Source organism: Lentinus tigrinus (genome assembly GCF_003813185.1).
Source record: "Lentinus tigrinus ALCF2SS1-7 unplaced genomic scaffold L226scaffold_11, whole genome shotgun sequence".
In the NCBI taxonomy this organism is placed as follows: domain Eukaryota; kingdom Fungi; phylum Basidiomycota; class Agaricomycetes; order Polyporales; family Polyporaceae; genus Lentinus; species Lentinus tigrinus.
In genome coordinates this window covers 244,083-258,625 of record NW_027137920.1, presented here as the reverse complement: position 1 = coordinate 258,625, position 14,543 = coordinate 244,083, and the positions used below count along the sequence as shown (strand labels likewise).

The window sequence follows — 14,543 nt, the reverse complement described above, 5'->3', positions numbered from 1 at the left end:
GGCCAGAATGCCGGGAGAGTTCGCTCGCGGGGGTGTTATACGGGTACGTGAGTGGAGAAAGTCGTGTTGCAATTGCATATGGTAGAGTAATGTACTACTCGTGCCAGATGGTTATTGGTCAACATTATCATGCATGCCCGACACGAACACTCACCATATGATCCAACAGCCAAGGAGCATAGCAGCCATCGCTATGACCGGCTCGAACCCGTCTCTCCATCTTGCTCCGGGGTCACAGGTCTCCAGACATCCTTCGTTACGTGCATAACCTCGTACAATTGTCCAAGTTGCTCCGCAGACATCTTGAGAGCATAGAATACGTGTCAGCGAGGCTGGCCAATCACTAACAAGACCACGAACCTTCTCTAGTGTGGTCGGGTCGAGGGGCGCCCCCCTGAAAGCCTTGCCTCCGTCGGGACCCGCAGGCAGCTGGTCGAGGTACATCTTCCATTGCGACAAGAACCCAATGATATGAACTTTGTTTGTCGTTTCCTTATGCCGTCGGAACTCTACTTGACCTGTAAGAACTAGTAGTGTGTGGCGGCGAACGGGGATCACTCACCAGCCTTCACGTAGTCGTCCCCCAGTGAGCGCATCTCGTATGGAAGGTTTCTATGCGCGCGCAATATGCGACGGTATAGACTGTTCAAAGATCAAATAAGTCATATTTCCTTCCGCCGAAGACCACATAGACATACGGCAATGGGGGCAGGAGAGCGGCGCTGGCTTCACGGAGGTTCAGAGGTTGTTTCGAGACAGACTCGGCGAGGCGTACAGCAGTTAATCGCAACATTTTGTCCCTGTGGTTCCGTATGTAAAGGGCTGGAGCCGAGGCCAATTCAAGGGTAACGAAGGGCTAGGGGGTTGTTGACACTAGCCGACTTCGACGTCGAGGTCAATAGGCAGGATGTGCGAGCGCTTGAACTCGCCTCGCACCTCGACCTCCGACGTTCACTCCATCCCCGGCTCCAGGCTCACTGTATCGTGCTGCTGCTGATCGCACACAATGCCGAAAGAACCGACACGCGCTCAGCTCTCCTCCCGGCTCACATATCAAGCTCAGATTCCCGCATTCCTGCAGCGAATGCAACGTGGGGCAGGAGGCGGCAGAGGGGACGACGACTACGACGACGAGGATGACTTTGAGTACGACGGCTCAGGTCGCCCACCAATTCCTCGCAGGCCAGCTATCCCGGAGCGTCCGGACGACGAGCGCGGGAGTGCGGACGAAGACGATGTAGACGAGAAGCCGCAGGTCGTGGTGCTGAAGGAGGGAAAGCATCTCACTGAAAGGGAGGCGGAGAACGAGAGACGCAAGGGTACGCATACACATACACTATGTCCAAATATCGTCATAATCGAGAGATTGTCACCAGCCAAAGGCCTGTCTCCATTACCTGAGCCTGAGGCAGAGGAAGCATCCAATAATGGTACCTTGGAGAAGGAGGGAACGTCTCTGCAGGCGAAGGCCGGTAAGCAACAGGCACCTTCGGTCACTATGGGAGCCGCAACGAAAGGGAAGAACGCAAAACGAAAAGCTGTAGGAGACGGTCGGGACGACGCAAACAAACCTGAACCCGCCGTGAAGGGTACCAAAAAGAAAGCAAAGAAACAAGAGAAGAAGCTGCTCTCGTTCGACGCGGATGCCTAGGATACAGCTCAAAGTGACATCTGTATGTACATTGCGCTATGTGCGCCCCATCATCCTGATAATTGGTGATCGTTCTAGTATCTCGGCGAACGTCCTACATGGCCATGACCATGGAGGCGATCAACGAGCCCATGAACAACCCGAGCATGCCCATCAGTCCCGGTACCCTCCTCTCCGACGCAGCATTCGTCCCCGATGTCGAGCTCGTTGCTGTCGCTGTCGCTATGAAAGAGTTCCACGCGGCTTGCGTCGCAGCCGGGATGGTCGAAGTTCCTTGTGTCGCCGACGATCCGAAGTACACCACATTTCCTCCAGGGAGGAAGTCATTCCCAAGCGTCGCGTTCTCCCCACCCACGACAACCGTTCCCGATACCGTACCGTTCAAGTTGGAGCCCAGCACGAATTCACGCAGGAACACGAGAGCCTGCGCGGGCTTCCACATCGGCACCAGGTGGCCTGCGCCGTCGAACAGCACATACGTCAAGTTACGCTCCTGGTGCACGATGCCCGCGAATGCGCCGTCATCGTCAAACCACGGCGTGGACGGCTTGCGCGTGAAGCCCTGCACGCCCCCGAACGTCATGTTCTGGATGATGACTTCCGTGCCGCGGTGCTGGACGAGCGAGTCGTCGTTGCCCGAGTAGAACACGATCGAAACGTTGTGCGCGCTTGCGTTCGCAGCGAGTTCGGACAGGAACGCGATGGGCTCGACGGACGGGTCCCCGTACTGGTTCCCCTTGGAGCGGTCGTGCACGGAGCCGAAGGGGTAGTTGAAGTTGCGGATCCAGTCCTTGGACGTTGGGGCATGGAGCGCGGCGCGCGTGCGGTTGTCGTTGAAGAAGGCTGATGCGTTCTTGAAGGGCTCGGGGTTCGTCCCGTCGGGGATGTCGTACACGTCGAAGTCCCCGTTCGCTGTCCGGACACTGTCAGCATCCATGCACGTATTGTCTTTGACCTTCTGAATCATACTCACACCATGGGAATGTGAAGTTGACCGCGTAATCGATCAGCTCGTCGAGCAGGAAGCATCCATAGAACGGGTCGATCGTTCCGTTCGCGCGCCCGGACAAGTCGCGTTTCCACAACTGTCGTGCTTCCTCCCTACGTTCGTGGAACCCGGACCTCTTCGTCAGGTCGGGTCTGCCATGGACTGCAGTGAACTTCTCTGCGACCGTCGCATGTAGGGACTTCACGCGAGTCTCCGTTGGGCTGAGCAGGGACTGACTCAGTGCCGAGTCCTCGGTCGGTTGGACGAGGTTCAGAGTTGGGAAATGGCCGTTCTGCGGGTATGTGAGGTTCAGGTCGAATCCACACAGGTGTGTCCTTCATAGTCTACATGTCAGCCAGTCCAGTCGGCAATGGGTACGGAGACGTGGACACCCACTGCTCGCGGAAATAGTTGAACACGTCGTGATCGAAGCCGATAAGTACCGGGTATGTTTCGATCACGTTCACCTATGTCCCGTCTGCAGTCAGAATTCTCGCCGGTACAAGACCCATGCATATAGTTGACCACTCACGACTGGAAGGTGCTCGACGGTCGCCTCAGAACCCAACGAACCATCGCCAATAGCAATCTTTGTCAGGTTGACGGGCGGATTTGGGTGCTGGAAAATGTGTTTCGTGATGTATGGCTAACAGAGGATCCGTCAGGCCATGGATGGACCGTCCGAACCATGGAAGGTGGACAGTCGGCATTACTCACAATATACGTTCCAGCATAACTTTCCCCGGTCAGGAACAGGGGCCGTGTTGCGAGACTTGGGAATACTTGCACAAGATTAGACAGGAAGCCGATCTACGAAGACCGCAACCAGTGCAGGAACACCATCGCGGCCGAGGTCCAGAGGTTCAACGGTTCTGTGGTCAGCCGGCAACGCGGATGGTGATCTTAGAGCGACGTACGAAGTCTTCCCCAGTTTGATCCTCGTCGGGAACTGTATATCTCCAGGTATCAGCACCCAATGATCGTTCGTCGGGCCTGAAGGACGCGCACCATAACCTGTCGAGTCTGCTGTCGAGAAGCCGGTGCCTGTAGGAGGACGAGCGCTCAGTACCTGCCATGCAATTCTTCCATTGCATGCTTACCCACTGGCTGGTCGATCCAGATGGTGTCCGCGAGGGTGTTCCAGCTGAAGTTGTTGTGGACCCAGGAGCCATTGGGCAAGACATGGATGGGGCCATTCTGTACGACGAGCACCGGTGAGCAAGTTCTGTACTTGGATAACATAAGAGTGGATATCCTCACCTCGGTGGTCAGGGCAATCATTCCTGACGACCCCGGCCTGATGCACACGCGTGCTTAGGTTGACGTGACAGAGGAACGAACACGTTCCGCACTCACCCTCCTTGAAGCCAGATAATCCACGGATCTGTGTTGTTCGCGCTCGCAGGGGCTGTTAGGGAGCCATTCTGCCCGACTTTCTCCCATGCCCAGAAGAAGAGAGTGTCGTTAGGGTGCCCCGCCCTGTTTACGGGGATATTGCCTGCGAAGGTGCGCGGTAGGGAGCCCGTGATGTTGGGTAACTTCTGGGTTACCTCGAAGTCTGGCCCGCTTGGTGAACGTTAGTACGCTGGACACGACGAAATGGGGACGTACAACTCTGCCATTCGGTGCTGAAGTTACCCTTGGGTTGGCCAGGCCATGCGTGAGGGAAGGTGTTCGGTACGCCCGAGTTGCCTTGTCCGAGAACGGTCGGGGCAATCCCAAGCACGAGGGTAAGGACAGTCAACAGCGGAGCAAAGGCGCACATCGCTGTAGGGAGGTAACAAGTTGGGACCTTCACCCCGCGAGTATGAGGGACTGGCCTTCGATGCCGACATCTTTCGAGCTCTATATATTGCGCGAATGACGCGATTAAGAAGCATGATAGAACGTATTTGACCGCAGGGATGCAGAAGGAAACAGGGCCATCGTGACCTCGCCGGGCCCCTTGCGTTCCGCGAGAAGTGGCGGAGTCGGGGAAGGCTGATTGTGCGGAATAGTAGGGCAAATGGCGTGCGCGACAGATTGAAAGCTGACTCGTTGCCGGCATATGGCCCATGGTCGGCACGGATGCAGTCAGTTTGCATCAAAACTTGCAACAAGCTAGGCACCGCGTTGGGTTATTGGCAGGAAGTGGTACCGACTTGTAGGCTGAGGATGTGCATCGTATTTAAGAGACGTTGGCCTCCGACCTCGAAGATGCTGCTGATTTGGTGAGTATGGTCAGCTCTACAAAGCATGGGACCCTCTGGAAATGCCGTGGCTGAAGCGCTGACCACCGTACCGCATGGAGTACCGGCCGGTACTTGTCGTGAACGCGCTTCTGAAGGCTTCTGCATGAGACAAGTTCTCACAATTCTAGAAACAAGGGACACTGACCAGTAAAAGTCAGGCGTAGGTTATCATGAACCTGAAGCATGCTGATGTATAGACACCGAGATACACGCAGAGGACCGAGATTCTCGAGCGCTTGCCTTGTACCATCTCCTTGCTCCTTCTCTTGCTTACTCTCTTGCTTACTCAAAGTCTCAGCGAGTACCGTTGGAGCTGTGATCTGGAACTCATCTCGTTCATCTTCAACTCTTGAGTCACCCTGCCGGTCATCTCAGCGACGCGATCGGGTATAGGATACCCACACTGGTCCCAAATTGTTATGCAGCGCCATTTCTCATTCGCCTCTGTGCCATCTAATGGCATGAGCGCAAGAACGTAGCAACATTGTGGGAGAGCCTGCAAGTGCTCTTCTTGGTGCCGGGGCCCGGTACCATGAGGAGAAGGTGCGTTGTTTCATCAGTCCGACTTGAGCATCGGAGGTTTCAGACTCGTACCAGATACAGAGACCTGTTCCACTGGTGGTGTTGCTCCTGCTGGCAGCCTGCAGCCTCCCATCCTGCTTTGTTACATAGTGGACGTCAAAGGTTCGAGAGTGCGTGCCGGCGGGTCGTCGCAAGAGCACGCCTGAAACGGCATGCCGAGCCCGCCACAGCGTCCCCGTACTTAATGAGAAGTGATCATGATGGCGGTGCCCCCTGGTGCCATCTTTGAAGATCCCCCTTCCACAGCTTGCAGATCGTTTATGCGCAGATGATGGGACTGAGCAAGCACTGAAGAGGTTCGCAGAGGCAAAGGTGCGACTTCTTAAAGCTCAATGTCGGACACAAAAGTCAGGGAACTCAGGCTCTACCCTGCACCGCCTTGGAGAATGAAATGCGGGTTGCTGCGGGTAGTTCGGGGACATGGTAACCGAGAGGCTGAAGCGACGGGGTTGCCTCAGACAGCCGGGCGGGACGTTGTGACGTGTGCGTTCGAGAACCTCGAAACTTGATCGGGAGACGGCCTGCAGCGCACCCTGGCAACTCATGCTCGCAGCGCCGCTCACCATGCCTCTTCCTTCCCGCCGCCTCGACTGCCTTCTGCCATGATCGCCTTACCTTATATCTAACACTCCTTCCTCCTCTATAACTGGGTTCTACCTTCTCTGGATCACTGTGATCACCAATTACCTGCTGGCTGTCTCGCGCCGTCCCGAAATTCCAACCATGCTGGGACAAAGGATTGTTGAATCGTTCTCAGATGTGGAGGACTCACAGGAGCCGCATTGTCTACCCGAACCGCCGGGTGGTCTCACGATACGTCGTCTGAAGTCCGCAGGTCTGCGGATTGTCACAGAGAGCGATGCTTTATGGCCGTCGGACGCGGCCAAGGTGCGTACACGTCTTCACATCTCTTTCCTCGTCGTCATTATTCGCCGCAGGGTCTTAGCAATTCACTGGGTCTCCCCACGGGCCGACAGTCCTATTTATCTGTGAGGTGCGTGACGTCTGTCTGCATCGCTCCACCAGCCTCACCCAGGACGCACTCGTACCTCCAGGACACCTGACACAAGCCATACCTTTGGCCGCCCAAATCTCACCATGGTTTCGCCCAAACACCCCGGTAGCAGCCGCCTCTCTACACCCTCAACTTCTTCCACACCCTCCACGGCACTCATAGCGCGCCGACATTCCCGTTACTCACAGGCAGAGAGCGCACTCCGGTCCGCCGTCGAGGTATCATCCGCGGAGGTCTCTCCTCAGGAACTCCAAATACGAGCACTGGCGAAGGCGACAACAATGCTTAGTGAACAGGCGCGGGATGCCCAAGCGTGCGCTGTAAAGCTACGCCAGGCAGTGAAGAACCAGAAAGGAATGTCGCCGGAGGAGGTCAAGACGCTCCAGCGTGAATGCTGGCTGGAGGAGCGGCGGAGCAGTGCACGGAAGGATCAGTCGGTGCAGACTCGCGACTTGTTGACGAAGCTCTGCAGCCCGATCAGTGAAGTTTCCCCACCTCTCGTCGACTCACCGAACCCGATGACCCAGCAAGAGATTAACCTCGCCAAGTTCATGCAGCTCTCACCCACCCGTGTCAGCTTTTCTTCGTATGCCAGGAATGCCTCGACAAGCCCCGTCGTTCGTGACAGACGACAGACCATATCCCAGGTCCGCCCTATGCGACTGCGCGCATCTGCTCTGGACCTTGCACTGCGCGTCCCCATCAGCGTCCGCAAGAGATCTAAGTCTCTTGACGGGAGCCATTCTCGCCGGGGCTCGAACTCAAGTGATGCGACGTTCGTGTCAGACGAACAGACTGCGGTCGCGCAGCAGACCGAGTTCAACCTCAAGACTCCCCCTTCTCCTCCCTTATCGGGGTTGGATGGCGTTGTTCGCATCGAGAACAGTGGCTCACCTCGTCCACGGGCTAGTCTGGAAGCAGAACTCGGTGAAGTTTCCCTGCCTGACTACGCCATCGGCCTTCTAGAAGAGCTCGTCGCGGACATCACCCTCCCCGCACTTGTCAACCCTTCTTCTACCTCTCCGGCCGCGCAGTTCCCTTCCCCGTCTCCCTTAACCCCTTCTCCTGTTTTCGCACGCACGTCGCTCTCAATGCCAGACTTCACGTCATTTGAACTCGACGAAACCGCTTCACATCTATCCACACCCACCTCTCCTCCATCGCCTCCTTCTCGCCCACCCTCTCGCATCCTGGACCGTCTACGTAGCCAGCCGGAAACTGGTGCCTCTGCTGACCCGGTGATGACCCCATTACGTCCCCGTCCGACGACCGCGAACGCTCACGTGCGCGCATCCGTCACGCAGAGCCTGCACAATCCGTTGTCTAGTAGCTCCAAGTTCTCGTCGTTACGGTTGACGTCGCCCTCGCTTCTTACTGTGCCCGAGTCGGACACGGATTTGGAGAGCCAGAGCCGACCGCAGTCGTCGATGAGCGGATATCTCTGGGAGTCACCGGAGGCTGTCCTGGAGCGGAGTAAGGGCGCAGGAGATGGCGAAGGAAGGACAATCAAGCGGCGGTTCTCGTTGAGGTCCTTCCGGAGGCAGAGATTCAACTCCGAGGGCAATGTGCGCATCATGTTGGCAGATTCGGCAGATTCAAAACCGAATCCTGCGGAACATGGTATCCTCGCGCGGTTCAAGCGGCGGCTTACCGGCCAAAATTGAGGCCACATCTCCCGCCTCGTATTCCCTGTTGTTTTCAATGTGTATCGTTACGCCGGCCGTCCCGGTCACCCACCCTTGTTGTCTTGTACATCTTGCCTCTCGCAGGTTGTTGCCTGTCCATCACCGCTCGCCTCTCGTTTTGCATGCAGCTGTGGGCTGCTGCGCATATATACTTATCGCATTCGCTCGTTCCTGATCCTGCCCCTCACTTACCATAGGACATCAGTCGTTGCCTGCTTGTTATCTCTCAGTTATCGTATTCGTCCCCTTCTCATATGTTCCACTTCATATATGTCCATACTCGTTGCATTTTCATCATCCTCGCATAACCGTCCTGCAATTTTCGTGTCATAGATCTTGCATCTTGGGAATTGTGGCTCGGAGGGACCTTTTATTATCTGCATCTGCATCTGCATCTCGTCATCTAGTTGCGCACGTATAGCTCTCATACAAATACGGATCTGTAGTATTACCACCATTATGCATAATGGTTCGCACCCAATATGTCAATCCAAAAATGAGGCACGAGGAGCAAAGGCTGGTGATCGCCAAATCGCGATAATGTCTTATTGATATACCTAATAGCTCAACGTTCCAGGTTGCAAATGCTTCGGCCGCATCGTATGTATGATGTACACTGTACAGTGCACATTGTGGTCAGCCTCTTGAGCCTCAGGCTCGTACACTGACTGGTCCTTAACGTTAACGCCCATGCAGACAAGTTCGTTCAGCCAAAATCACCGTCTTGCATTGAACTAGTGATACATGTGTGAAGGGTATGAAGGAAATAAGTTATAAGTAAAATCAAAAGCGGCTTCACTAAGCCTCGGGCGACCGCGCGCCGAGGGTGGGTATTATAGCATCCGTGTCATCAGGGGGCGTCACATCTATGGCATGTTTCCTCGAGTCTAGTTGCTGTCTGGGATCCAGTGTTGTGCGCGGCGGGCCTGCAGCAAATGGGCCTTCACGTCCACGTCGGTCCTGTCACTAAAAGACCGGTCAGCCCCAACTCCTCGGCTGGGAATCAAGAGGTCATACCGGGAGAGCTTCATCTTCGTGTAGAGCTGTTTGGCGACGTCGTGGCCGTTTTTCTTTGGCCTGCTGATCGCCCGGCGAGAAGGCTGCGGGAAGCTGGATGTGGAACTCGCCGCTGTCGACGTGGGCTGAGAGGCAGAAGTGGAAGGGAACACCGGCGTAGGGACGGCGGTCTGGTCCGGACTGGGGTCGGGGATACCGTTAGGGTAGGAGTCCTCGAAGATGTCGTCCTGGGAGCCATCACGGAAATTGTAGAGATCAGTGTAGAACGGTGGAGCGCTCGCGTCCTCAAACATCTGCGAGGACGTCCGAGCTAAGTAAAAGACACGCAGGGTTGTAAGGACATGACTACGTACGTTGTTGCGCTCCTTCTGGAACCAGTAGAAGGGCTGCTTCGCACCGTACGTGCAGTTTCCAGGTGTCGCTTGGGGCTGGCCGTGCTCGGGATCCTCACCACAACGACGAGGAACCTTGGGCTTGGCCAGGGCTACGTTGGACGTTGAGCCGCTGATGTCACACCTGAAGCCGTTCATGTAGTCTGATAGGGTCGGTCAGTTAAATGCAAGCAATTCAGAATTTGGGGCGCTCACTTTGTTCGCTACCACCGTCAGGCTAGATACACGAGCGGAGATCAGATAACCACAGCGTATACAACAGTGGCTGAAGCACGTACCGCATGGATCCAGAACCACGCACAGTGGCATCCACCCTCAGGGCAGGGCGGCATGCGGTCTGGCACCTGGAAATCCGTGAAACGGTTCCACACGCACGTCTGGTTCACGCTGAACACCGCAAAATCCTCCGGCTTGATCTTCGAGACGTCGCTCTCGTACGCAATCGCGAGTGCGCACCCCTTGAGGTCGTCAAAGCCCGTAGTGTGCATCGCGCCGCTGGGGAAGCTGCCGTCGTCCGATGTGCACGGGTTGTCGCCTGCGCGGATGTCGACACCATTCTCCGAAGATGCGAAGAAGCTCGTGAGCCCCTTGTTGCATGCCAGCTCCATCGTCGCCGCCTTGCCTGCAGGCAGATCGAAGGTGTCGCCTGGGTGGGGAGGGAAGTCGAGGTGCCCATGGAACCACCACTGCTCGAAGGTCATGTCTTGCAGAGGTGCGACAGGACGGTTGTCGTAAGGGAAAGTCTGTTCCGTTACGTTGAACCCGTACATACTCGGATGGAACGGCGCTGTAAATGCGGGTGTCAACGAGAGATGCCTAAGTAGAAGCGAGTCAGGTGCTTACATATGTGGGCGGTCGCCAGAGGGAGTGAAGCCGCGGCAGCGGTCAGCAGAAGGGCGGTGGAAATCATAATGAGTGTGTACTGGGCAGCTAAGAATGAACGTTGCGCAAAGGAGGTGCTGAAGTGCTGCCCGACTGTATAGAAGAAAATAGATAGAAAAAAAGAAAGGCAAGGACGGCTGGCGCACAAGTGCGCACGAACAACGGAGGCAGAGAACGACGAAGACGAATAGGACGGTGAAACGCCCTTACATCTGCCCGCCCGTCTTATATCTCTCAACCTACCTCCGACCGAAAAGCCTCCTGGCTATGACACCGGCGCTGAAAACAAGGGCGGTCACCATCGCGATGCGACGTACTGGTCGCTGGCACAGATCTTCCACTCCAATACACATGAAGCGGCGATCAACCGCATGTGCCGTCCGGCCCATCTCAGAGCTAGTGCGGTCATTAGCCGAGGAGTGCGTTCAGAGTCCGCGGCACGGCGGAAACAGGAATCTCATCCGTGGTTCGCGATGCTGGGCGGTGTGTGCTCGCGATGGGAGGCAGTCGGGAACCGCAAGCGGTCCACTAGACAGCGTCGACGATGGGCGTAATCTTCCGCACAAACATCGCCAGCGTGGGCGCAAAAGCGGGCGGCGAACGCGGGGAGGGGTTCATCAACTTCCGGTGGCCAGACGGCGTTACGGAAGGCGCTGTGTTCGTGTTTCAGCGTCTGCATGGACAAAATCAAAACGGCGTAATGCCTTAAGCATTGACATGATGACGATGTCTGTGCAACTTGGTGCTGCAAGTAAGTACTCCATGCACGTAGCTGCTCTTGCAGGTATACGCAGTTATTAAACTATGCGGCCCCGTCTGCTGCGGAACGAACAGATCTGCACGCAACCAAGTTAATTAGAGTCAAACACCTCCGGCGCTTCATGGAAACCAGCTCGTACCTGATGCAAACTGATATCATCCGGATGGCAAACCGGAGTGTCTGGAGGGCGGAGGCGATATTCAAATGAATCAGCCATTGGCCGATCAGCACGAGCAGTGGACCAGCATCATTGGCAACTGGTCAAATCCCCCCCGGGCGGGATGTCTCAGATGCCATGCACTGCGGCTATGATACCCAAACGCATCGGGCAGTGTCTGAAGGCAGTGAGGAGCTGGCGGAAGATTGTGGGAGAGTCAAGGAAGATCAGGGGAATCCTCAAAAGGGACCAATGTTGCTTATCGTCACCGGCTGTCCGATATGGAGAGAGAGGTACGATTGTGCTTGGCGGACCACTCCCGCTCCAACATACTCACCTCGACTCGTCCTTACTCAGACTGCTTAAGCATGCTGCGAAACCGCTCTCCGCAAGGACAGGATATTGGAGATTATCTGAAGGAAGAGTCAAGACTCACCTGAGACCTGGGTACAATTGGTATAGAATCTCGAGCCCGTTTTCACGGTCGACTGATAAGTGTCAAGCGCATGAGAGACATGCTTGCAATACACTGTGTTCGATATTCATAGGCTGCCTACTGACCATTTGCGATGCTCACATCATAATCTCCTCGACACTCCGTAGACCACAAGCTAGAGCGCGGGATGCCACACGCTGCGCCCGTTCGCAGTGTATGTCGCCGCAGTGTCTTGCGTGACCGTATCAGGCGCGAACTTCTCGCTGAGTACCGCAAGCTTGGAGCGGTACTCGTCCATGCCGATGTACGCGCCGCACATGCGCCGCTTGCCGTCGAATGCCGAGCGTCCGTGCAGCACCCGATGGTTGTCCACCACTGTAAGTGCATTCAACATGAGGTCAGTGATATGCGTAGAGGGCAACATAGGAGGAGGGCACTTGCCTACTGCGGTACCCGGGGAGAGCTGTACCCAATACTCAGAGTCGGGGCTGGTGAGAAGCTTGTACCATGTCCGAAGGGCGTCATACCATGGCTCCACCTGGTCAGGCTGGAGGTCCCGGAGCACGCTCCTGTCGTCGTTGTTGAATCGGACCTGTGTGAGTTCTCCCGCTTCGTGCCTGAGGATCGGAGTATTGCGTGTGTTGGGCGTGAAGAGCGCATCCGCCTCTCCTGCAGCGTGTGTCGGCACCGAGACGGTCGACAAAAGCTCATACGCATCGGGGTGCAGCTCCTTGAGTATCGATGCTACGTAGAAGCCATCTACGAGCAAGGTGGCCCCACCGGTGCCGCCTGTATGCTCCAGGAGGTGGAAGAGTTGCAGTCCACAGGGATCGGTCTGGATGAGACGCGTCAGCAGATGCATCAGAGAGTGGCTCGAACCCACTTACAAAGTATGTAGTATCGGTATGGGCTCCTAAAGCTAGTGTCGTATATGCCGTATCGCCCTTCGCGAGATTGGACGTGAAATCCCAGAAGGTTCCATCTGCACGAAAGTGGTCAGCACAACTGCTTAACCTCGATAAGCTCGTGACATACATTGTGTCTCCCTGATGAAGCCTATCCTCCGCGACAGCTCCTCTGTTGCTTCCGGAGTTGGTGGGACGCCGGAGATGAAGCAAAACCCGAACTTATCGACGTTGGATAGCCACCTAAAGAGACCACGATCGTCCGATGCCATAGCCTCCTCATATGTGATTGTGGGCGGAGACTGCAAGATCTTAGAGCCCCACAATATCTTCCTGAAGCGAAATTTAGTCGAGGGTTCCGGTAGGACACCTAAAGACGGCCCAGTACGCACTCCGGTTTCTCCGCTCGCTTCATCGGCGGGTCGTAAGAATTGTAACGAAGCCAGGACCATGGGTATAGAGAAGTATGTGGATGGGAGGATGGCCCTGCATCGGACCGTAAGTTTAGTGCGCATCGGAACCCGGTGTGAAAGGAGTGGCATACATTGCACCTCCAGACCTTCCGGCTTGGACTCGACATGAATTGGCTTGACCTCGGGTGGGATCTGCGTCCCCATTGGTACCCTGTACGAATTAACGAACGGCACGACATACCTCGAATGTATTCACAAGTCGTTGTTTCGTGTGTGCATGGAAGCATTGCGGACAGCGGCAATGATCACGGAGCCATATGTGATGACTTTATCGGGATAGATGAAGCGATGCTTGATAGACGAACTAGTTGGACTCACTATCTCGAATAGGTTGTCGTATCCCAGCCCAAGACCACCTTCTTGTCGTCTATCCTACTACTCGGGAGCTCCTTGGCGTCAGACTGGACTTCATGACCGGCCTGGAACGAAGAAACCGACGCTGAAGACGGCGCAGCGGAACCATGGGACGACTGTAGTCGTGTCAGTATGTACGAACATATTTTAACTGAGCTACGCACGAACCTTGCTCCGTCTTTGTGCAATAATCTTCAGGCTGGAAGTCCTGCTGACAGCGGTGCTCAAACGTGTGGATGGTGAGCAGCGGAGCATGTTGGGATTAATGTGGGAGTAGACACAGTACTGCCTTCAGTAGTCCACCCTCAGAAAGTGCACAGGGGATGTTGTGAAGCTGAGAGGAAGACACAGTGCAGAATATCCATGTTCGCGCTTGTTCGCAGGCAGTCCACTGCTGCCTGGATCCGTTCGGACCGGGTGGGCCGGCAATCACCGACATAGCGCCTGTGGCCAGGAAACCCGAGTCGCGGCTGGACTCTGAGTCCTTCAGTACTCTGCTCTCAGCGTTCCTCGTGTCGTTTCATCCACAGTGGAATGATTGCTCTCAACACTCTCCATTACGATGCCATCCAGTCGGTCATCATGTTGCTGGACTCCCATGATGCTCTGAACCTCTCTCTCACCTCCAGACACTTTTACCATCTTGCAATCAACCAGGTCTCGGCCTCTGTAAACTGCACAAGTTCCAGAAAGCTCATATCGGCATGGAAACTTCTTACTGGGGAAGACACAGACCGCGCACGGCACGTCCGTACACTGCGGGCCGGTAACATTCAGTCCTTTGCAGCGGCTTCCTTCGATGGGCGAGATCCCTACATCTTATTCCGTGACCTGCTGCTCCAGGCCCAAAACATCTCGCACATCTCTCTAAGAGGAGCGTCGCTCATGGGAAATCAGGGTGTATCCGAAGCCATGCAAGCGTTGCAACACCTTGTTCACCTCGAGCTTTTCGGCGGGTTTGACAGCCGCGCACTCGCCGCGATCGAAGCCTTGCGCTCTCCGCTCCAAGTCCTTT

The 14,543-nt window shown here is 55.7% G+C and overlaps 6 protein-coding genes across 6 annotated transcripts; 2 read left to right on the top strand and 4 right to left on the bottom strand.

The window, feature by feature from the left end:
- Positions 1 to 26: 26 nt before the first annotated feature.
- On the bottom strand, positions 27 to 914 carry L226DRAFT_486103 (ACN9-domain-containing protein). The gene is made up of 5 exons (XM_067677143.1): positions 699 to 914; positions 563 to 642; positions 361 to 509; positions 155 to 302; positions 27 to 94 (listed from the first exon to the last, which is right to left on the bottom strand). Exons 1-4 carry the CDS (start codon positions 791 to 793, stop codon positions 192 to 194), a joined length of 435 nt encoding a protein of 144 aa, XP_067535681.1. The 5' UTR covers positions 794 to 914; the 3' UTR covers positions 27 to 94; positions 155 to 191.
- Positions 915 to 935: 21 nt separating this feature from the next.
- L226DRAFT_54929 (uncharacterized protein) lies at positions 936 to 1,698 on the top strand. The gene is made up of 2 exons (XM_067682668.1): positions 936 to 1,319; positions 1,377 to 1,698. Exons 1-2 carry the CDS (start codon positions 1,007 to 1,009, stop codon positions 1,649 to 1,651), a joined length of 588 nt encoding a protein of 195 aa, XP_067535680.1. The 5' UTR covers positions 936 to 1,006; the 3' UTR covers positions 1,652 to 1,698.
- L226DRAFT_534683 (alpha/beta-hydrolase) lies at positions 1,486 to 4,534 on the bottom strand. Its single transcript, XM_067680730.1, has 12 exons — positions 4,251 to 4,534; positions 3,996 to 4,197; positions 3,900 to 3,936; positions 3,740 to 3,836; positions 3,648 to 3,683; positions 3,557 to 3,588; positions 3,357 to 3,449; positions 3,172 to 3,285; positions 3,036 to 3,106; positions 2,625 to 2,974; positions 1,730 to 2,563; positions 1,486 to 1,673 (listed from the first exon to the last, which is right to left on the bottom strand). The coding sequence occupies exons 1-11, from the start codon at positions 4,402 to 4,404 to the stop codon at positions 1,746 to 1,748; spliced, it is 2,004 nt and encodes a 667-aa protein (XP_067535679.1). The 5' UTR covers positions 4,405 to 4,534; the 3' UTR covers positions 1,486 to 1,673; positions 1,730 to 1,745.
- Positions 4,535 to 5,875: 1,341 nt separating this feature from the next.
- Positions 5,876 to 8,257, top strand: L226DRAFT_55072 (uncharacterized protein). Its single transcript, XM_067682767.1, has 3 exons — positions 5,876 to 6,340; positions 6,391 to 6,446; positions 6,508 to 8,257. The coding sequence occupies exons 1-3, from the start codon at positions 6,176 to 6,178 to the stop codon at positions 8,129 to 8,131; spliced, it is 1,845 nt and encodes a 614-aa protein (XP_067535678.1). The 5' UTR covers positions 5,876 to 6,175; the 3' UTR covers positions 8,132 to 8,257.
- Positions 8,258 to 9,039: 782 nt separating this feature from the next.
- L226DRAFT_570771 (uncharacterized protein) lies at positions 9,040 to 10,471 on the bottom strand (the record flags this gene model as incomplete). Its single annotated transcript, XM_067684471.1, has 6 exons — positions 9,040 to 9,112; positions 9,170 to 9,462; positions 9,523 to 9,704; positions 9,757 to 9,778; positions 9,840 to 10,348; positions 10,405 to 10,471. The coding sequence occupies 6 exons, from the start codon at positions 10,469 to 10,471 to the stop codon at positions 9,040 to 9,042; spliced, it is 1,146 nt and encodes a 381-aa protein (XP_067535677.1).
- Positions 10,472 to 11,798: 1,327 nt separating this feature from the next.
- Positions 11,799 to 13,869, bottom strand: L226DRAFT_534679 (mitochondrial protein). The gene is made up of 10 exons (XM_067680729.1): positions 13,697 to 13,869; positions 13,493 to 13,644; positions 13,356 to 13,440; positions 13,246 to 13,306; positions 13,094 to 13,187; positions 12,832 to 13,034; positions 12,684 to 12,778; positions 12,238 to 12,631; positions 11,917 to 12,171; positions 11,799 to 11,846 (listed from the first exon to the last, which is right to left on the bottom strand). Exons 1-9 carry the CDS (start codon positions 13,781 to 13,783, stop codon positions 11,972 to 11,974), a joined length of 1,371 nt encoding a protein of 456 aa, XP_067535676.1. The 5' UTR covers positions 13,784 to 13,869; the 3' UTR covers positions 11,799 to 11,846; positions 11,917 to 11,971.
- Between the last annotated feature and the right edge of the window lie 674 nt (positions 13,870 to 14,543).